We start from the raw sequence: 23,118 nt of genomic DNA, 5'->3' as shown, positions 1-23,118 counted from the left end.
GATGCCATCCACCCATCTCATCCTCTGTCCCCCTCCCCCCCACCTTCTCCTCCTGCCCTCAATCTTTCCCAGCATCTGTGTCTCTTTTTATTCTCTATGACTTTTTATTCATAGAAAAAAATCAGATTTTTTTTTTTTGCTCTTTCACCTGAATTCCTCTCGCCTTATTGATTTAAACATTGCTTCTGCCCAGCCCACCCTCCAAATGCACCAGGAAGATAAGAGGCAGCAGAGAGAACTAATTAGCATTTTAATTAAAGAAACCAGGGATAGGGAGCAGTGGGTGGAAACCCAAGGACTCCAGTATCTGGTGAGACCAGGGTTTCCACTTGTTTTGACTGAAATGCACACTGAGAAACAGGTTCTTTGTAGGGGCTCCACGTGTCTGAAACAAAGGTCACCCCCCACCTACCGTGTGCTCTGGTGGTTCCTATTCTCTTTAGTTTGTTGACTGATTGAAATTTCTCTTTTGGTTCTCATCATGGCAAGGAGAAAAGTTCCTGTCTGATGCTAGCCTGCTTTTAACACCTGTCTGAGAGCTGCTTGTCTCCATCCTAGCAAAAAGATGGGACCCTCTGCAGAAGATGGGGCCCAGCAGAGGCTGGAAACCTTGGGCAGTCAACCATATCCAGCTTTTAATTTGACAACCTGCCTTGATTTTATTACATTCTTTCCCTGATCTCTTTTATTTGCAGCAAATGAAACTTTGAAGGAAGGATGCTGGGGAGTGATTAGTAGGGGCTAATGATCAGTCATTCAGTTCTGTCCGACTCTCTGCGACCCCATGGACTGCAGCTTGCCAGGCTTCCCGGTCCTTCATTGTCTCCCAGAGTTTGCTCAGACTCATGTCTATTGAGTCGGTGATGCCATCCAGCCATCCCATCCTCTGTCACCCTCTTCTCCTGACCTTTATCTTTCCCAGCATCAGGGTCTTTTCCAATGAGTCAGCTCTTGGCATAGACAGCCAAACTATTGGAGCTTCAGCATCAATCCTTCCAATGAATATTCAGGGTTGATTTCCTTTAGGATTGAATGTTTGATCTCCTTGCAGTCCAAGAGACTCTCGAGAGTCTTCTCCACCACCAGCTGTAGGAAAGTAATTTTAAATAGGAAAGTTTAAAAAACAAGTTGACCTCAAGAAGTACATTAAGTGGAGACTTCCCTGGCAGCCAAGAGGTTAAGACTCTGTGTTTCCACTTCACAGAGCACGGGTTCAATCCCTGGTCAGGAAGCTGAGATCCCACATGCCACATGGTGGGGCCAAAAAGACAAGGATTTCAGGGACCAGGGGTGCCTGGCAAGCAGCCTGTTTTCCATTCAGAGTCAGGATTTCTCCAGTCCCGCCTTGGTCCCAAGCCTCAGGGTGGGCTGGTGCTCAGAAAGCTCCCCCTCCAGCCCAGGATCCCTCAGTCCACCCCATCCCTTTTCCAGATGTGCAGCAGATTGCAGACGGGGGGCCCCGGTGGAGGGGAGGTTGGTACCACTCCTGGGGTAGGAGTGGGGGCTGGGAGCAGTGCTGCAAGGAATTCTCCGTAAACTGCGCCCCAGATGCTTCTAGGAGTCAGAAGGGGCCTTAGAAACAACATTATCCAACACCTACATTTTACACACAAGGAAACCAAGGCCAGAAGTGGGATGTGTCTTCGATTCCAGAGCCAAACAAGCAAGGGCTGTGGTAGACAGGCAGTGACTCAGTGACTTCAGAGTTGGGGGAATAGTGAAGTCGCTCAGTCGTGTCCGACTCTTTGCGACCCCACGGACTGTAGCCTACCAGGCTCCTCCGTCCGTGGGATTCTCCAGGCAAGAGTACTGGAGTGGGTTGCCGTTTCCTTCTCCAGGAGATCCTCCCAAGCCAGGGATCGAACCCGGGTCTCCCGCATTGGAGGCAGACGCTTTACCATCTGAGCCACCCGGGAAGCTCTTAGAGTTGGGGGAGGGGAGTACTATTATTAAATTGCCATTTTAACACGAATTTCAGACCTGCTCACTAATTTTATTTATTTTTTTGATTATTATTTTTGTTTTTGGCTGAGCAGGGCCTTCATTGCACCAGCTTTTTCTCTAGTCGCGGAGTGTGGGGACTACTCTCTAGTTGCCGTGCGGAGGCTTCTCATTTCAGCAACTTCTCTTGTTGCGGAGCATGGGTTCAGTAGTTGTGGCTCGAGGGCTTAGTTGCTCCTCAGTTGCTCTGTAGGATCTTCCCGGATCGGGGATCGAACTCGTGTCCCCAGCATTGGCAAGAGGTTCTTAAACTATTGGACCACCAGGGACATCCCTGGATTTACCTATTCTCGAAGTGTCAGACATAAAGAGAATATGACAGTAGGTGGCCCTTTATGTCTGGATTCCTGCACTTATAGTGTCTTTAAGGCGCATCCATGCTGTATCAGTGCTTCTTTCTTTCCTTTTTAAGGTGAATAACAGTCCATGGCATAGACAAACCACATGGTGTTCCTCTGCTCGTCCATCGCCACACACGGGGTTGTTTCCCCCTATTGGTGGTTGTGAATGGTGTAGCTACCGTGAACACGCGTGTTCATGTTTTCCCTCAAGTTGCTATCTTCAGTTCTTTGGGGTGTATATTTAGAAGTGGAATTGCTGGACCATATGGTAATTCTGTGCTTAACATTTTGAGGGACCCGTAATTCTCAAACCGCCAGCTCTAAGGCTGGGGGTTTAGGAGCTGGTCCCTGGCTTCTTCCTCGCCATCAACTCCCACCCCACTTGATGTTCTCCACTCAGCTCATCCCAGCAAGTCCCCCTCCCCAGCTCATCGGTGACCCCAGCCTCTCATTAACATACCGAGTACCTAGTCCCTCCTTGCCCTCTGGGACTTGGCTGAAGAGGTTCCTTCTGGATAAGACAAGAGCAACTGGCACCTTCCTTCCTTCAGAGGTTCTCTAGTGGGTTCCATCTGGCAATTAGAAGATTTTTTTTTTTAATATTTGTCTACTTGGCTGCGCTGGGTCTGTTGTAGCATGCGGAATCTTTAATCTCTGTTGAAGCATGTGGGATGTTATAGTTGCCACTTCCAGGGCTAGTTCCCTGACCAGGGATGGAACCCGGGCCCCCTACATTGTGAGCATGGAGTCACTTCATGCACTTCACCACTGGGGAAGTCCCCGTGACCTAATTGTAAGGTCTAAACGGCCCAATGATGTTAAATAAAAGAACCCAGATTCCAAATAGATAATGTAACAGGCTTCAATGGCTAGGCGCCCCTGGGCGGGATTCCCGGACCTAACAGAGCGAGGTCAGGGAAGTCCGCGAGGAACAAAGGCAAGAGGCAACTTACTAACTTTAGGCAAGATTTGGAGTGGTGGTCTCTCATAGGTCAGTTAGCCGGTGGGGGGGGGGGCGGGGGGGGCAAGACTGGGTTGGTTGCCTGGGTGTGCTCAAGGTTGTGCTGACACAGCGGAACAGTTCTTGCTGTTTCTGGACAGGAGGTTAGGAGGGGGAGGTTAGGAGAGGGTTGATCTCTACCATGAACCGACACCTCAAGGACACTCCAGCAGTGGGGAAGGGAATGAGAGAATAGAGCACAATAGTCCGCAGGAGGGAAAGGGAAGAGGGGGAGGAGAAGTCCAACAATGGCCACTGAGGTCCGACCTTACACTAATTCTGTGCATCTTCCATTTCACCGTTCTGAGATATCATGCTTGAGTCTGTTGCAGGAAAGGGGACCCCTTCCAGGGCCCGAAACTGGGCCCTTGTCTAACACTCGGAAAGGAATTGTCGGAGGAGACACCCGTGCTGACAAAGCAAGAGATTTTATTGGGAAGGGCACACGGGTGGAGAACAGGAGGGTGAGGGAACCCAGGAGAACAGCTCTGCCGCGTGGCTGGCAGTCTCGTGTTTTATGGTGATGGGATTAGTTTCCAGGTGGTCTTTGGCCAATCATTCTAATACAGAGTCTTTCCTGGTGGCGCCCACATCGCTCAGCCAAGATGGATGCTAGTGAGAGGGATTCTGGGAAGTGGACGGACACCCGGTGTCTCCTTTCGACCTTTCCCAAACTCTTCCAGTTGGTGGTGGCTTATTAGTCCTGTATTCCTTATCAGAATCTCCTGTCATAAAACAACTCATGCAAATGGTTACTATGGTGCCTGGCCGGGGTGGGCAGTTTCAATCAGTGTGCTTCCCCTAACAAGTCCATGGGCATTCCACATCTTTTCATGCCTTTGAGCATTAGCTCAGCTTCCCAGGTGGCCCTAGTGGTAAAGAACCCGCCTGCCAATGCAGGAGACATAAGCGATGCAGGTTCGACCTCTGGGTCAGGAAGATCCCCTGGAGGAGGGCATGGCAACTCACTCCAGTATTCTTGCCTGGAGAATCCCATGGACAGAGGAACCTGGTACGATACGGTCCACAGAATCACAAAGAGCCGGACACGACGGAAGCAATTTAGCATTCATTACTTCCCCTTTCTTTCTATGGCTTCCGAAACCTTGCAGCTTTTCAAGGGGCAGCACCCACACACACACAGCTAGAATTAATTTCTCTATTCTCCTGGCAGCTTGTTTATACCAGCAAAGGTAAAGATTCCATTCTGTCTTATGCAGAATTAGCTGTTGACAGTGAACTGGGCATATCTTCATCTACATATCCTGCCAGGTTGTTTTAAGGATTTATTGACATGATGGGTAAAGCAGTTACTACATTAAATTCTCCTGTTTTCTCCCCCTCATTCCTCTGACACTAAATTATGAGCTTTAGAAAGAGAGCAGCATTTTATTCATCTTCGTTTTCTCCTGTATCTAGATAATGCAGTGCCTTTCGTGAAACGGGTACCTTATTAATTTTGTTGATTGGATTAGGGGGCCAGAGAAAGTGAATGAATGACATCAACTCTTCTGATTGTTGGAAATATATTGTGCTGAGAACTAACGTCTGATAGAGATCAGGTTTCGTTATAAGGTCAGTTTCAACTGCGGGCCACTGAAATGTCACTGAGATATATTTCCCAATGTGACATTTTGTAATTGAAAGTGTACGGGTGTGACTTTCACTTTTGCAGAGCATTCAAGTGTTAATATTCGAGTTCTCCGACATTCTCTCATTTTCAAACACACATCTAATGGAAATTGAATTGTGTGGAGTCCTTAGTGCTCCCATTTGAGGCGAATAGTCTTCAAAGAGAGATAGCAATCGCTCTTTCTGCCTACTTGCTGTGTTGTTGGGCTTAGTCGCTCAGTCGTGTCTGACTATCTGCAACCCCATGGCCTGCAGCCTGCCAGGCTCCATGGGATTCTCCAGGCAAGAATACTGGAGTGGGTTGCCATTTCCTTCTCCAGGGAATCTTCCCAACTCAGGGATTGAACCTGAGTGTCTTGCATCTCCTGCGTTAGCAGGCAGTCCTTTACCACTAACACTACCTAGTTACCAGGCTGCTAAATTAATAGCATTGAGTTGGCTGTTCTGGAATAGATCAAAAAATCCATTGAGTTATCACAGAAAGAGTCTGGTTTCTCAGTTAATTTATGGTCACACTTTCCAAGACCGTGCTTTCCTCAATAATATTTTCTCAGGTGAAAAGCAGCAACATTTCCTCTCTTAACAGGATCATTTGTATTCATCAAGCCCCTTGCTTCTATAGTTAGGTGTTTTGTTAGTCACTGAATGAGCAAGGGTTTGGGGTTAGGCAGTCCCAAGCAATCCTATGATCAAGGCCAAATACCATGATCTCTCTGAACTTCTGTCTCCTCATATCAAAAATGGGGAGATACCCTACTCCCTGGATGGTTGAGCAGATTGAGGGGGATCAAATACCCTTCAAAACAGTCACTTCTTGGAGGAGGAAATGGCAACCCACTCCAGTATTCTTGCCTGGAGAATCCCATGGACAGAGGAAGCTCGCAGGCTACAGTCCATGGGAGTCTCAAAGAGTCGGATGTGACTGAGCATGCACATACATTAATTAAACACATCAATATGTTTTTAGAGAGCGATGCTAAAACTGAAACTCCAATACTTTGGCCACCTCATGCAAAGAGTTGACTCACTGGAAAAGACTCTGATGCTGGAGGGACTGGGGGCGGGAGGAGAAAGGAACGACAGAGAATGAGATGGCTGGATGGCATCACCGACTCGATGGACATGAGTTTGCGTGAACTCCGGGAGTTGGTGATGGACAGGGAGGCCTGGCATGTATGATTCATGGGGTCGCGGAGAGTCGGACACGACTGAGCGACTGAGCTGAACTGAACTGAAGACTGAACTGATGATCAATTGGTTTGAGAAGCGCTGCCCTGGGGCTTCTCTGGTCTCAGTCATTTCTTTACCACACCTAGAGCTGCTAATATTTCCCACCCTATCACTTTTGACTTTTTTTTTTTGGTGGCAAAGGGAAATAATAACATTTCAGCAAAAGATGGAAAATTTCAAAATCACTCCTATTCTAAGCTTCCAGATAATAGTGGTTTCCACTGTGTGTCTATGTGTTCCCTTCTAATCTTTGTCCGCATGCAAGATATATTTTTTCATAAAAGCCTTCTGTTACAACATTAAAAAAAAAAAAAGAACAGTCACTTCCATCCTGGATGATTCTGGTGGCTCAGACAGTAAAGAATCCATCTACCGTGCAGAAGCCCCAGGTTCAATCCCTGGGTCGGGAAGATCCCCTGGAGAAGGGAATGGCTACCCTCTCCAGTATTCTTGCCTGGAAAATCCCATGCACAGAGGAGCCTGGTGGACTACAGTCAATGGGGCCACAAAGAGTCAGACACGACTAATCACATACATGCCACACCACAGCAGAAACCAACGCAACATTGTAAAACAACTATACTCCAATAAAAATGAATAAATGAATACATATACAATGAGAATCAGAAAAATAATAAAATAAATGAAGGCATCCCTTGTTCATGTGATTGCTATTTTTGTGAGTAAAAATTCTATTAAAAAAAAAAAAGCAAAACCTGAAAATTCCACATTCTGGAACCAACCCTCTTGGTCCAGAACACACTCAGGATGGTTGGTTGTGCTGGAGAAGTCCACCCCTCAAAGTGGCCTCCGGGTACTGCTCTGGATCTGCAGGGTTCCCAGCGACCCAGCCACCAACATTCTGTGTGTGCAAAGGGTGGGGGGCCTCCTGGCCTCCCCCACTAAGCGGGCACCAGGATGTCTGCTCTAGAGTTTCCTCCATCTGAGTTTTTCTATCATGTAGGACGCAGGCTGCTTTGCTTATCCAGGTGGACGAGACCCTCTCGCCAGCTTGCCCACAGAGGGTCCTCCAGCCAACTCTGTCTTCTAGTCAACTCTGTCCTCTCTCTTTGTTTTTCCATTTGGAAAGTGGGTGTAATAATCCTACCTAGATGCAAGGTCAAGAAAAACACAACATGGGGTACTTCCCTAGTGATCCAATGGCTAAGACTCCAGCTCCCAATGCAGGGGGCTCAGGTTGGATCCCTAGTCAGGGAACTAGATCCCACATGTCACAGCTAAGTTCGCACACTGCAACTAAAGATCCCGCATGCTGCAACTAATAGTGCAGCCAAATAAACTAAGAAAATAATAAAAACAAACAAACATAAGGTGAACAGGCTTTGATTTAAAGTGTATATACTCTGGGGACCTCCCTGGCGATCCAGTGGTTAGAATTCTGCGCATTCACTGCCATGGCCTGGGTTCAATCCCTGGTTGGGGAACTAAGATCACCAAACCACTCAGTCAAAAATTTTTTTTTTAATAAAGTGTAGGACTGATGGTCCAGTGGTTAAGAATCTGCCTGCCAATGCAAGGGATACTGGTTCGATCCCTGGTCTGGGAAGATCCCACGTGCTGGGGAGCGACTGGGCCCGAGTGCCACAACTCCTCAAGCCTGTGCTCTTCAACAAGGGAAGCCGCTGCAGTGAGAAGCCTGCCCACCGCAACTGGAAAGTAGCCCCGATGGCCGCCACTAGAGAAAGCCCTTTAGTTGCACAGCAGGGAAGATCCAGCAAAGCTCAAAAAATAAATTATGATTTTTTTAAAATCATAAAAAATAGACTGTACCTTCTGCATGAAAGCAAAGGATCTGATATTAGCAGAACCTTCTCCACCATATGGGGAAGTGGTGGGGAGTGGGATACTTGGCCAGCAAGGGCGTGGCCTCTGTTGGCCTGACTCTGAGTTTCTGGTTTCTTTCAGGGCCAGAGCGTGTGACTGGGGTCTCTGTTCCCAGCGGAGGGGACCATGGCCTCCATGTTGCTCACCCAGCGGCTGGTCTGCAGCTTCCAGCACAACTACCGCCTGTTGGTGCCAGGTAAGCCCTGAGGGATCTTGGCAAGACTGGTCCTAATGGAAGATGCAATCCAGACTAGAGACTTAGGGGTCCGGAAGAGTTCTTGGGGACAAAGGGACCTGCTGTCCCACCCATTCCCATGAAACTGTCCCCTTGGCCGCCCCTCCCATCTCCGGCATGTGTTCCTGTGCCCGGGAGGACAGCTCAGCAATGGGCAGGGAGCTGATCTGCCCTGGAGCTGCTCTGCTTGCCATCGAGGCCAGAAGGGCCCAAGCCATCCCCACGGGGACCACTGGGGGAAACACAGAGCTAGGTTTGCTGCCAAGAAACAAGGAAACTACAAAAACCCTTGTAATTCACCTAAAAGCTTCAAGGACACTAGAGAGTGGGCCCTATCCAAGGAATGGCTGCCCTGCCCCCTGCTCTCCCTTACCTCCACTCACCCCGCACCCAAATGGCCAATAGCTCATGCTGTTACCGCAGCCCCTCTCAGTTCAGTTCAGTTGCTCAGTCGTGTCCAGCTCTTTGCAACCCCATGGACTACAGCACACCAGGCTTCCCTGTCCATCACCATCTCCCGGAGTTTGCTCAAACTCATGTCCATCGAGTCGGTAATGCCATCCAACCATCTCATCCTCTGTCGTCCCCTTCTCCTCCTACCTTCAATCTTTCCAAGCATCAGGGTCTTTTCCAATGAATCAGGAAACGATTCTTGCATCAGGTGGCCAAAGTATTGGAATTTCAGCATCAGTCCTTCCAATGAGTATTCAGGACTGATTTCTTTTAGGATTGACTGGTTTGATCTCCTTGTAGTCCAAGGGACTCTCAAGAGTCTTCTCCAACACCACAGTTCAAAAGCATCAATTCTTCGGTGCTCAACTTTCTTTATGGTCCAACTCTCACATCCATACCTGACTACTGGACCTTGACTAGACGGACCTTTGTCAGTAAAGTATTGTCCCTGTTTTTATATGCAGTCCCTCTCAGATGCTTCCATTTCTCTCTGCCTCACTGAGTTCAGGCAGCATAGCCCAGTGAGCACCCTGCCTGTATGATCTCAGGAGACCTCCCTCCATAGGTCCCACAAGGAAGGAAAGGGTGAATCCCAGTTTACAGATGAGAAAACTGAGGCTCAGAAAAGCCAAGTCACACAGCCCCTTGAACGCAAATCAGATGTGGGAAATAGAGCCCACCGACCCAAACCCAAGGAATGGGCTTGGAGACACAAGGTGCAGCGAGAAGCAAGGCTTTGATGACGATGTTGCAAGATCAGGCGTCTGGTGGGCAAGTTACAGTGGGGTTTTTATCCTCTCGGCACCCAGGTCCCTCCCCCAGTCCCTCATTGGTTGTGGACTATGGGCTTAACAACCTTCCGGAGAAAGTCACCTGGATTTGTTACTCCCCCTTTGTCTGGATTTTCCCACGCAAGTATCCTAACGGCTATTACATCAGCAAGCTGTCCCTCTAGGCTAGTTGTCCTTAAAAATGGACCACTTTAAGTTTTTCTTACGTCACTCCAGCTCCAACCACTGGATTATTATCCATCCCCTCAATGTGCTTCCTGGGCTTCTCTGGTGGCTCCGTGGTAAAGAACCTGCCTGCAAATGCAGGAGATGTGTGTTTGATCCCTGGGTGGGAAAGATCCCCTGGAGAAGGAAATGGCAACCCACTCCAGTATTCTTGCCTGGAGACTCCTATGGAGCTTGGCGGGCTGCAGTCCATGAGGTTGCAGAGTTGGACATGACTTAGCGACTGAGCATGCATGCAGCTTGCCTCCAGCAGCTCTGGGAGAAGGAAGCTTGTGGTAGCCTGCTTCGGATGCCTGACCCTCCAGGTTGCCCCCAGTTCTCAGAGCTCGATGCTTGTCATCACGATGTCTCCTTCTTATTGTGTGTCCCATCTGCCTTCTGAAGACAAATTGTCAGTGGAGCCCTTGGTCTCCTTGTTGAATGTTGCAGGCGTTTCTATCTTGACTGTGATTAAAAGTACAAGTGTTCTCTCCTCTCCCACAGGCTTTATTTTCAAATAAACATTTATCTTGGAATATTTTAGATGTGCAGAGAAATTGCCAAGACAAAGAGATCCCACATGCTCTTCACCCAGTTTTCCCCAGTCTTATCATCTTACATCACCAGGATGCATTTGTCATTGCTGAGGAACTGACCTTAGTACTTTGACCTGAACCAAACTCTAGACAAGTGTGTGAATTTCAGCAGCTTTTTCTCAGGTCCTCTTTCTGCTCCAGGGTCCAATCCAGTTTCATTGTCTCCTTTGGTCTATGAGTTTCTCAGTTTTTCCTTTTTTTTTTTTTTAACCTTGATAGCCTTGAGAAGTTATTAGTGGGTTTTGAGGGTTTGTTTCATTTAATTAGAAGATAAGCATATTAATGCTTACCCCTAATTATGTAACAAATAAACCCCAAAGATGCAGGTCTGTTGTGTTCCAAGTGGAAGGGAGTCATTAGCACGGAAGATTCATCAGGTCTTAGCTACAGCTCATGCACTACCTACCTAGCACAGGCTTAGTTGCTCCACGGCTTGTGGGATCTTAGTTCCCCTGACCAGGGACTGAACCTGCATTCCCCACTATGGATGGCAGATTCTTAACCACCGGGCCAGCAGAGGAGTCCCAGGTGTTTTGTTTTAAAAGCAGAGCAAATAACTCCAGTTGAACTTGATCTTGACTTTAGCTAGGCTCACATAGAGAACCCTTGCTGTTTGGGAAGATCTGCTGCTGGACATTAAAAACATCGGATGGCAGCTTTTACAGTTTGGAGTTAAAAACTGACTCTGTGGATTGCCACAGTCACAGAGGGTAGTGAGCATCATTATCAGACCCAGAGGATTGGGTTGAATTTACCCACCCTGCCTGGTCTTGCCTGTCAGGGCACACCCCTGCCCTCTGGGTGTGCTATGGGATTCATGAATGAAGATGTTGGATCATTCAGTGTTGATTCAAACTTCTTCCTCCTTTTGGTAGTAATTTGCCTTTGGTGGAAGTGAGTTGTTTTGCTGCGAATGTTTCATTTCAAAAACCCACACTAGATGCGATGGACTATACATGCATGATGCTCACAGCATCTGGGAAAGGAGAGGTCCAGTGGACAGACTGCCAGCTTCACCACTTTCCATCTGTGTGACTCCGGGCAAAGTAACTGACCTTTCTGAGCGTAGTGTCTCCTTTAACATAAGACTCATAATAACATTTACCTCCGATGGGGTTGTGAGGATTATGCGAGGTAATCCATGGAAATAACTCAGAGTAATGTCCAACATGTTCACCGTGAATGCTCAATAAACGGACATCTGCTCACACAGCTTGACAGAAGAGATCCTGGAAAAGGCTCTCTTGATCATTCAAATCTTGTTCTTTTTTCTTGTGGTTTGTGGCATTACATGTCATCATTAAGTGTTGTATTGGCATTGGGTCATTTTCCTCTACAAAAAGTCAAAATTGAGATATAGTAGGAAAAGCACAAGTTTTCTGGACTGAAATTCTGGCCTTGCAAACTCACTAGCTGTATGACCTCAGGAAACTTGCTTAACCTCTCTGACCCACATCTGTGAAGTGGGGACAATATCTTCTCACAAGAAGGTTGTGGATTAATTAAAACAATAGGTGAGGGGCTTCCCTGGCGTTCCAGCGGTTACTTCCAATGCAAGGGGGGTACCAGTTCGATTCTTGGTCAGGGAGCTAGCTAAGATCCCACAGGCCTAGGGGCCAGAAACACCAAAACATAAAACAGAAGCAATATTGTAACAAACTCAATAAAAACTTTAAAAGTGGTCCACATAAAAAAAAAATGAATAAAATAATAGGTGAGCATTTGCCTGAATATATGTGAGCTTCTCCATCTTCCTTTTTCCGATAGCACATTTGCAAAAAAAAAAAACAACTCAGCAGATTCTGATTTCCAGGATTTCTGCCCAGCATTTCTGTCCCTCTCCCATCCACACCCAGAAAGCCTTGGAACACGGTAGGGACTAGTGCAGTTCCTGACCCAGATGCACCTACCTCGTACCTGGCCTTGTCATCCCCATCTCATGCCCCATCCATCTCCGCTGTGTCTCCCAGGTCCTACCCTGGACCCGTCTCCCAGCCCTGTTTACTCCTGGTCCCAGCATCCTCGTAACCACAGCTCCCCAGGACCTCACACGCTCCGCCTCGAGGTCCTTTCAGCTGCAGGTCCCACTGCCAACTGCCTCCACCCCTGGTATTCCTGCTTTCCAAGCCCCAAGAAATCTGACTGCTGCAATGGGATGTCAAGACACTTTCTGGAGAAAGGAAGAGAGGGCAACTTCCTGCTTATAGATTTTTCACTTCCCTCCTTTTCTGGAAACAAGGGACGAACAACATGCTAAGAGCCCTATTTATCCAGATAGACCTGTTGAATGCAGGTCTTGTTGGAATCAGTCTTGACCAGTAATGCTGAATTCAGGCCAAGGAAGAGAGAAACAGTTGAGTGTGTGTGCATTGTTTGTTCGTTTGTAGTCATCAGTATGGTCCATGAGTTTTAACTCTCTGCTGTTGGAATAAGAGCTTTAGGAATTCCTTTTTCATTGTAAGATCAAATAAAAGATAATAAAAGCTGGTATCTTCATGCCTGAAAATAAGGGTGGTATTGGAGTTTAGCTGGATTTCATGTTCAAAGGGCTCCACTTTATTGCATGATTAATTCAGAAACCTTCTTTGATATTCTAAGCAATTGCAGAAAATTAAGGATTTATGTTTTCTAATATCATGGCTTTTTATAGTCTGGCAGGTTGTGTGTGTGTGACAGAGAGACACTAGCATATTTTAGTATTTGTGTCCTCTCCTGTGTAATGCAGTAAATAACAACTACCCCTCAGGGTTGTGGAAAGATGAAATCAGATCACATACTTGATTTGTTTTTCTTTTTTTAAAAAAATTAATTTATTTATTTTAATTAGAGGCTAATTACAATATTGTGGTGGTTTTTGCCATACATCAACATGAATCAGCCACGGTGTACATGTGTCTGTCCATCCTGAACCCACCTCCCACCTCCCTCCCCACCCCATCCTTCTGGGTTGTCCCAGAGCACCAGCTTTGAGTGCCCTGCTTCATGCATTGAACTTGCACTGGTCATCTATTTCACATATGTGAAATATACATATTTCAATGCTATTCTCTCAGGTCATCCCACCCTCGCCTTCTCCCACAGAGTCCAAAAGTCTATTCTTTACATCTGTGTCTCTTTTGCTGTCTAGCATATAGGGTCATCGTTACCATCTTTCTAAATTCCATTTATATGCATTAATATACTGTATTGGTGTTTCTCTTTCTGACTTAGTTCACTCTATATAATAGGCTCCAGTTTCACCCACCTCATTAAAACTGACTCAAATGCATTCTTTTTTATAGCTCAGTGATATTCCATTGTGTATATGTACCATAGCTTTCTTACCCATTCGTCTGCTGATGGATATCTTTGTTGCTTCCATGTCCCGACTGTTATAAACAGTGCTGTGATGAACACTGGGCTACACGTGTCTCTTTCAATTCTGGTTTCCTTGGTGTGTATGCCCAGCAGTGGGATTGCTGGGTCATATGGCAGTTCTATTTCCAGTTTTGTAAGGAGTCTCCTCACTGTTCTCCATAGTGGCTGTACTAGTTTGCATTCCCACCAACAGTGTAAGATGGTTCCCTTTTCTCCACACCCTCTCCAGCATTTATTGTTTGTAGACTTTTTAATGGCAGCCATTCTGACGGGTGAAGGTCACAAACATGATTTATATGAAACATCTTATTGTTTAGTCACTAAGTCATGTCCGACTCTTTCTGACCCTATGGACTGTAGCCTCCTCTGTCCATGGGATTCTCCAGGCAAGAATACAGGTAGACATGCCACACCACTTTCAGGATCTTAGCTCCCCAACCAGGGATTGAACCCTGGCCAGCGCAGGGAAATCATCAAAATCCTAACCACTGGACTGCCAGGGAATTCTCATCTCTTGGATGATTTTTAATCGACACAACTTGGGACACAACTCAAGGAGATGCCCCTGACCTCTAGTGGCTGGAGGCCAGGGATGCAGCTAAACATCCTATAGCACCCAGGGCAACCTCCCACAGCAAAGAACCATCAAGCCCACAATGTCAGCAGTTCCAGGGCTGAGAAATTTGAGTCTATATATACATATGGAGGAGACACGGGTTTGATCCCTGGGTTGGGAAGATCCCCTGGAAAAGGAAACAGCAACTCACTCCAGTATTCTTGCCTGGAAAATTCCATGGACAGAGGAGCCTGGCAGGCTACAGTCCATCGTGTCACAAGAGTCAGACATGACTGAGCATGCACACACAATACATATGGATATAGATTAATTGTTTTTACAAAATTTGGATAATTTTTATTATGGATACATAATATTCCCAATATTCTGCTGTCCATGAAAATGGTCGGACATGGCACATTCTATTTAGTGATCCTCCTTTGTTGGACATTTAGGTTGTTTCCTCTCTGTTGTTGTTAGAAACAATGCTATGATGAATATTTTTAATCTACATCTTTTTGCACTGGTCCAATTATTTTCCAGATGAATCCTGAAAACTGAAATTGCTCAGTCGAAAAGACTAGGAAGTCAGCATCACCTTAGCCTCACGACAGTGGGATGTGAGCATTCCTGCTTGCCTGCAGCATCACTGGCACCAGGCTTTCCCATTTCTTGAAATCCTCAGCGTGCCTGTGGTACCCGTGCCTGACCACACTCAGAGTTCTGGGATCGTCAGGCTGGCATGGTTCTCAGGCCCTGGCACTGCCTCTGTTGGGGACTCCCAGTGTTGTAAGGGCAGGATTCTCGTATCCTCTATGCTCAGGGCTTTCTCACCACCTCTGTTTACTGCAGGATCCAGACACATCAGTCAGGCTGCAGCCAAAGTCGACGTTGAATTTGACTACGATGGACCTTTGATGAAGACAGAAGTCCCAGGGCCTAGATCTCAGGTGAGTTGAGCACACGTGAATGGTGTGTTTCAGGAAAGAGCAAAAAGGGCCGATGGGGCAAGAACACAGCCATGCTGAGGGCCCTGTATCCTTAGCTGCTTTCAGAGAGTTCACCGTTAGAGATCCAGAACTTTAAACCAGGCCATCCTTCCATAAGACATCAAAGAAGTCTTCTTAGAGGATATGTATCAGTTATCAATTGCTGTAATAGTGCTGCATAACAAACAGTCCCAAAACCTCAACAGCATACAAGTTGCTCATGCATCCATGGTTAACTGGCAGTTGGATAGGCAGCTGTGTTGGGCTCATCTATGTCCCTGAGGGATGACTGGCCACCAGCTGATCTACGTTAGGCTTGTCTTGGTCCCTGTGGTAATGTGACTCTCTTCATGGGTCTCTCATGTTCCAGCCAGCCAGCCTGGGCTTGTTCTCATGGTGATGGAAAGGAGTGCTTGCTATATGTCTCTTGAGCCAGGCTCCCCACTGACTCACCATTACTTCCAGCTCATTCTGTTGGCCAAAGCAAGTTACATGGCTTGTTTCTGAGTCCAGAGTCAGGGGCTGGGGCAGAGCATCCCACCAACAGTGAAAGAACCTGACTGTGTGATGTGGCACAGGGCGTGTATGACAGATGCCTCCCTGAGCTTGATCTTGAAGGGCCACAAGGAGGAACTGGCAGGAGTGCATTCTGTTCTAGGTAAGGGAATGGTGACAAGCCTGCAGGGTGACAGTGCATGGTGTGCGAGAGATTTGGGGCAGCTCAGAATCCCTGGAATAGATGTTAGAGACACAGATAAATGTGGCGAGGGGTGTTGCGGCTTCTCCCCAGAGAAGCTACAAAATCTGCATACACCACGCTTTGCAAGTCTGGTTAGCCTTGATTCTGTGTTGTGATGTACAATACTGTTTCTAATGTTTGCATCTAAAAAATAACAGTGTAAACCTTTGTAATACAAATTTATTTTTTCTCTGCATATTTTGCAGGTTTTATCCACACACTGTCTTTGTTTTTTGAAAGTCAAAAGATGTTTCTTTTGACACTGAAACTATTTAATAAGCCAGAAATCTTTGTGCTGATGTAAATGATTGTAACTATTTTGCATGGTCCCTTGCTAACAAAAGAAGACTTTTTTTCATGCATATTTCTATTGGTGAAGGGTGAATTTTAATTTAATAATAGTAAAATAGCTGGAATAAATTTCATATTCTTATCATGAATATTATTTTGTATTTTTACATGGAAATATATGATTTTATGACACTAATTGCTAAAGTTTACTTTCTGTGACTTCTTTTCAGAGATGAAATCCTTGTAATAGTAAAACCCCTAGTTTATAATTCCCAGTTGCTATGTATAATTGTACAAGTGGTTTATGGAATGTTCAGATTATAATTATAAATGGTGCAGATTTCTATTTTCCTAATGGTGTGTTAGAGTTGTTTTTTTTTTTCCCTAAGTGAAAAAAGAACCCATGCTCTTCTGGACGTTAGATAAATATCTTCAGCTCAATTTTTTCTCGGTTAAATATTTTAGTTTACTTGATTGTTATCTTTGAAGTGTCCGACCCTCCAACCTGTCTGTTGTACTGGTAGTTGAACTGGCAAGAATCATTTCCCACCAACTATTTCTCTTAAGGATTTGAAAAAGTATGTATAATATTGTTGACTAACTATTAAGTTATTGACGTGAAGGGGAAAAAGCCCCAAGACTTGGGAAAAGATGAAGGATTTTAAGCAAGTATGTGTCCTTGCTATGATGCTCTTTTTCTTCTCTCCTACAGGAGCTAATGAAACAGCTGAATATAATTCAGGTGAGTGAGGATGAAATAGCCATCCTATCTTTGCTTCTTGGTTACAACTTAATCTTGCTGATTCTTTTTATAAAACATGCTTTTGTTCTAAACCTTTTTTTTCCCCTAATTTCATCTGTTATTTCTTCTTTGACTCATTGGGTATTTTTTTTTAATATTTATTAAGTTATTTATTTTGCTAAGCTGGGTCTTAGTTTCAGTACACAGGATCTTGGATCTTTGCAGCATGTGGGATCTTTAGTTGTGGCATGTGGGATCTAGTTCCCTGACTAGGGATTGAATCTGACCCCCCTGCATTGGGAACACGGAGTCAGCCACTGGACCACCAATGAGGGGTGTCCCTCCGGTTATTTATATCGTGTAATTCCCACATTTCGGTGGACTTCCCAAACTTCTGAGATTTCTAGTCTCCTTCAACTGGGGTTGGAAAACTTATTTTGAATGATTTCAATCCTTGGAAATTTATTGACCCTTTTTTATGGCCTAGCATGTGGTCTATTCTAGAAAATGTTCTGTATGCACTTGAGAGGGACGTATACCCTGCTGTTGTTGGGTGGGGTGTTCCACACGTGTTTGTGAGATCTACTGATTTTGAGTGTTGTTCACATCTCTTTCCTCATTAATCCTCTGCCTAGTTGTCCTATCCATAATTGAAAGCCAGGAACTGAAGTGTCCAACTAGTCTTATGGAATTATTGTTTCCCTTCCGTTCTGTCAGGTTTTGCTTCATGTATTTGGGGCTGTATATCAGGTTTCCCAGGTGGCTCAGTGGTAAAGAATCCGCCTGCAATGCCAGAGACATAGGTTCGATCCCTGGGTCAGGAAGACTCCTGGAGGAGGGCATAGCAACCCACTCCAGTCTTCTTGCCTGGAGAATCCCATGGACAGAGGAGCCTGGTGGGCTGCAGTCCATGGGGTCACAAAAGAGTCAGTCATGACTGAGCAACTAAACAACATCAGCTGCTTACATGTTTATGGTCTTCTTTGTGGATGGACCCTTCTGTCATCATAAAATGCCTCTCTTTACCTCCAGGAACATTTTGTTTGTTTAACAGTTTTATCTGATATTAATATAAAATATTCAGCTTCCTTATGATTACTATGAGAGTGATGTATCTTTTCCTATTTTTTACTCTCAACCTAATTTGTATTCTAGAATCTAAAATATATCTCATGTAGATGGCATATCACTGAATCTTTTAATCCAGTCAGATCGTTTCTGATTTTTTTTTATTGACTTGCTTAATCCATGCACAGCTAATGTTACTATTGATGTATTTACAGGTTCAGTTTTACTTTCTGGTTTTTTTAATTTATACATTCGTTTATTTGGCTGCACTGGGTCAGTGGCATGTGGGATCTAGTTCCCTGACCAGGGATTGAGCCCAGGCCCCTTGCAGGGGGAGCAAGGAGTCAGCCACTGAACCACCAGGGAAGTCCCCAGTTTTATTTTTTTTCTTTTTTGTTCCTCACCTTGATTTTTTGGTACATAATGTGAAAATCTTCTAGTGTACCATTTTCATTTCTTTCACTATATAATATAAATATTATCAATATATAATCACTATAGTTTTTTAGTTTTCTTAGGCCTTAAGACTTACCATATACATCTTAACTTTCCAGAATTTTCTTCAGATTTATTTTTCAATCTTTTTTGTTGGGATAAGTAACACACATACAGAAAAAAAAAAAATCATCACATACAAATCCACAGCATCATAAACGATTATAAAACAAATCACCTATGAATTGATAATTACCCGCAGAGCGAAAAACCCTACATGGTCAACAACCACAGACACCACCCACATATCTTTCAATGGTCAGGACGTGGTTTGAACCCAGGTCTCCTGCACTGCAGGGGCTTCCCAGGTGACGCTATTGGTAAAGAACCCGCCTGCCAATGAGGGAGACATAAGAGACATGGGTTTGATCCCTGGGTCAGGAAGATCCTCTGGAGAAGGGTATGATAACCCACTCCATTATTCTTGCCTGGAAAATTCCATGGACAGAGGAGCCTGGTGGGCTACAGTCCATGGGGTCACAAAGAGTCGGACACAACTGAAGCATCTTAGCATGCATACCCCTGCATTGCAGGCAGATTCTTTACTGTCTGAGCCATCAGGGAGGCGCTTTACTTCAGCAGTTCAAGCTTAGTCCTGAAAGACTGAGGGTCTAGGGAATTTCAGTGAGCCTGATCCAGTCTCTTCTTTCCCCAAGAATGCAGAGGCTGTGCACTTTTTCTGCAATTACGAAGAGAGTCGAGGCAACTACCTGGTGGATGTGGACGGCAACAGGATGTTGGATCTTTATTCCCAGATCTCCTCTGTCCCTATAGGTAAGAGCTGGAAAATAATGGATGGGGCTTCTCTCTGTGTGTTAATTATGGTTATCCGGACTTCAGTCGCTCCTTCCAAGAGACACATCCTTGTGTGTGTGGCCAGACACTTCCCTCAAGGGCAGAAGAAAAGAACAAGTCATTCGCAGAGGGTATATTAGAAAAGGAACTTTACATGTCTTTTCTCATTTACCCCTCCCCCAAAACCCGACGAGTATGGATCTGGGTCAATATACCCGTTTTGTAGGTAGATAAGCAGAGCTTGGAGAGGAAGCACAGGGAGGATGTGAACCCATGCCCAGCGTCAGCAGTCTTAGGACTCCTGGCAGAAGATCAGAGGTGGGGTTCAGTGACAGTGGTTAATTAAGGGAGAGCTGGGGGCGGGGAGGGGGGAAAGGAGAGGGAGCGAAACAGCAGAGAGCAGAGGGGAGGTTAAGAAGGATGAGGTCTCGGCCAGAGGCCAGCCGCAGCCTGATTCCACCGGGCGGAGGGGGTGGGGGCTCTGCAATGTGAACTGCACCCCAGAGTCAATCCCAGACCAATGCGAAGAGTCGGATCTTTTGGTCCCCCTGGGCCAGTGGGGTCATTGCACATTTGCTGCCAGATGTGTCATCTTTCGGGCAATGAGACTTCCATTCATCAGGGCAATTTGCCAGAGGAGGCGGCTAGAGCTACTGTCAGTGTCCCCCTCCCCCGGTATACATGCACACAGAGCAGCTGGGAGAGGGGTGGCTGGCCCAAGAAAGCATCTCTCTCAGCAGGCTCACCTCCCGGCCATCCAGAGCAAGACTGTCCTACTGCAGGAGGGAGAGGCAGGGCTGATGGGCACACGCTGTTTGTAGCTTGGTTGGTCCATGTTTCTTTGGTCGATGGAGGCCTCACAGCATCCACCGGTCTGCAGGCTGAGTGTCTGTGAAGCCTGTCCTTTCGTGGATAATCCTGGAGCATTCACAGCTCCCCACCCCGCTCCAGCCCCCTCCACTCACCCACTTAGCATCTTACCACAGAGATCCGCCCCTCCATTAGGTTTCCAGACCTCCTCTGCTTTCGCCAAGTTGGGTTCCTCAAACCTATTTATTTCCCATGAAGATAAGATCCAACAGCAGGCAGATAGATGACTCATTGTTTCTGGTAAGTTCACCATTCAGAGATGCCTTGGCCTCTGAAGGCGACTTGGAGTCTGAGATTTACAAATTTCTCTCTCGACGTCCCGCCAGAGTGAAAGGGGTAAGATCTCACATTATCCTGGAACCGTGAGCCTGTCTCCTCCTGGCTAACCCCTACATCCTCCCCACCACCACCCAGGGCTCCTTCAGCTCAAATCCCCAGCCAGCTGGCATCTCTGTGGGGCTGGGGGAATTGGGCTGATCAGACTGGCAGAAGTTGTTAAAAGACCAGAAGTTCTAGGGCTTCCCCGGGGGCTCAGTGGTGAAGAATCTGCCTGCCAATACAGGAAACATGGGTTTGAACCCTGATCCAGGAAGATCCCACACGCCATGGAGCAACTAAGCCCGTGTGCCCCAACTTGTGAACCCGAGCTCTAGAGCCTGTGCTCCGCGACAAGGGAAGCCACCGCAATGAGAAGCCCGCACATCACAACTGGAGAGTAGCCCCAGCTCTCCAAAACTAGAGAAAAGCCCACACAGCCACGAAAACCCAGAGCAACCCAAAAGAAATAAGTAAATAAATACATTTTTTAAAGGCCAGAAGTTCTAAAAATTCTGTCTCTGCCCACCTTTATTCCTACATCTGTAATCACTGAAATAATTTTTTTAACTAACAATTATTGGAAATTTCCTGTTTCCTGTGTCTGGCATAGTGTCTTCCAAGGGCTTCCCAAGTGGCCCTAGTGGCAAAGAACCTGTCTGCCTGTGCAGGAGATGTAAGAGACTCGGGTTGGATCCCTGGGTCGAGAATATCCCCTGGAGAGGGGAATGGCAGCCCCCTCCAGTATGTGTGCCTGGAGACTCCCATGGACAGAGGAGCCTGGGAGGCTATAGTCTATGGGGTCGCAAAGAGCCTGCTGAAGTGACCTAGCCCACAGGCATAATGTCTTCCGTGTTCTCTTCTTTAATCCCTACAACCATCCTATAATGTCAGATCTTTTAATATCATCTCAGGCTCATCAACAGGGAGTCAGGTTTCAAGGCGTTTCAGGGTTCCCCCAGCCATCCAAGGAGGCTGAAGTTTTGTATCAATGACTCTGCCTCCTAAGCTTACTTCTATAACAGCAGCCTCCAGACAGCTGCCCCTGCCCTGCAGTGTAGGGGTGCCCACGACATCAAAGACCCAGGTGTTCAGGGACTTCCCTGAGGGTCCAGTGGTTAAGACTCTGCGCTTCCATTGCAGGGGGCACAGGTTCAGTCCCTGGTCCAGAACTAAGATTCCACGTGCTGCTCAGTGTGGGTAAAAAAAAAAAAAGTCCAGGCATAGGATTTCCTGATCAGAGGGGCTAGCTCTGCTTTCATCTTTCTTTCTGAAGCCAGTAAGAAAAGCTACATCTGTGGCTTAATGTGATTCTCTGACACTGCCTTTATCTACTGAGGCAGAAAAGTCATCAACATCCAGGTAGCGTGGTAAGAGTCAGAGCCGAAAGACCTCTGGCCACAGGTCAGTTGGAAAACCCCCCATGGTGTTCTTTCCTTGGGGAACAAGCAATTCCCAGGTTTGGTCCCGGCACCCCTGGGCGTGGGGTGGGCGGTGGAGAGATGAAGGAAGAGTGTTAATCACGCTCTCCCCCGGTCCTCACACCACTGCCCCAGTCCACACCCCCTGCATCCAACAGAGTGAAGCCACAGGGCTTTTCCTAGGCAGGGCCCCAGGAATGGGCTTTTGTGTGTGAAAAGGGCTGCAGGGTTGGAAGGGAAGCGAGGGGGCAGACAATGGGGTGAGGGGCAGCGGACCCCCGGATGCGACACTGGTCTCTAACTATATCTTCTTCTCCCCAGGTTACAACCATCCTGCTCTCATGAAACTCGTCCAACAGCCTCAAAATATGGTGAGTCCCCGGGGTTGGTTCATGGAGATTCAGAGGGTGACTGGGGCAGTCTTTGGAAATGGTCCATCCATTGAGTCCTCCCTGAAATATTTGTTGAGTCCATACTATATGCTAAGCCCTTGGAATGCCTTGCTCCCACGGAGGCAGCCAGTTAACCACACACATAAGCAGAGAATCGCAGCCATATGAAGCGCTACCGAGCGAGGCAGTCAGTTCTGTGTGGGCACAAGACAATGATCATGATAATAACGAACAATAATTAAGAGCATAATATGTATAAACACTGTGGCTGGCACGGATTGAATATTGCCAAGTCTCTGAGGTGGCTACTGTTGTTATCCCTGCTTTACAGATGAGGGAACTGAGCACAGAGAGGTTAGGTATTTGTCCAAAGTCACACATCCAGAAGAGGTGCTGGAAATAAAAAGCCCAAGGGAGCTGGGCTTTTTAGGGATGGACGGGCTGGGGGTTGGGGAAGAGTGGTCCCTGTAGGGAGTGGAGGGTGGGAGGGAGAGGTACAAGGAGCTTCAGGAGCAAAAGAGGGCAGGGCAGCCAGATCAGAAGAGCCAGGAAGGGTCCAAGTGTGACTGGGGTGGCAGGCAGGAGCCGGGGGCAATTTCTCATCCACCGCGTTGCGACCATCTGGGGCTGGATTCTTCTCGGTGGCGGGGCCGTTGATTGATGACACTGGCTGTAACACACATGGAGATGTGCTCCTCTGTCCACAGGATTCTCCAGGAGTGGGTTGCCATGCCCTCTTCCAGGGGATCTTCCCGACCCA

The 23,118-nt window shown here is 46.8% G+C and overlaps 1 protein-coding gene across 1 annotated transcript in view; it reads left to right on the top strand.

The window, feature by feature from the left end:
* ABAT (4-aminobutyrate aminotransferase) overlaps nt 1–23,118 on the top strand; it is a 91,704-nt gene that overhangs the window by 43,115 nt on the left and 25,471 nt on the right. The window contains exons 2-6 of the mRNA XM_055409453.2: nt 8,131–8,245; nt 15,094–15,191; nt 16,973–17,002; nt 19,222–19,339; nt 22,288–22,337. Of these exons, the coding sequence (XP_055265428.1) occupies nt 8,176–8,245; nt 15,094–15,191; nt 16,973–17,002; nt 19,222–19,339; nt 22,288–22,337 (366 nt within the window). The 5' untranslated portion in view covers nt 8,131–8,175. The remainder of the gene's footprint in view (nt 1–8,130; nt 8,246–15,093; nt 15,192–16,972; nt 17,003–19,221; nt 19,340–22,287; nt 22,338–23,118) is intronic.

Source organism: Moschus berezovskii, chromosome 27 (genome assembly GCF_049115385.1).
Source record: "Moschus berezovskii isolate FMDL1 chromosome 27, NW_MosBer_1.0, whole genome shotgun sequence".
Lineage (NCBI taxonomy): Eukaryota > Metazoa > Chordata > Mammalia > Artiodactyla > Moschidae > Moschus > Moschus berezovskii.
The sequence above is the reverse complement of the archived record's forward strand: the minus strand, read 5'-3'. Positions and strand labels throughout refer to the sequence as shown.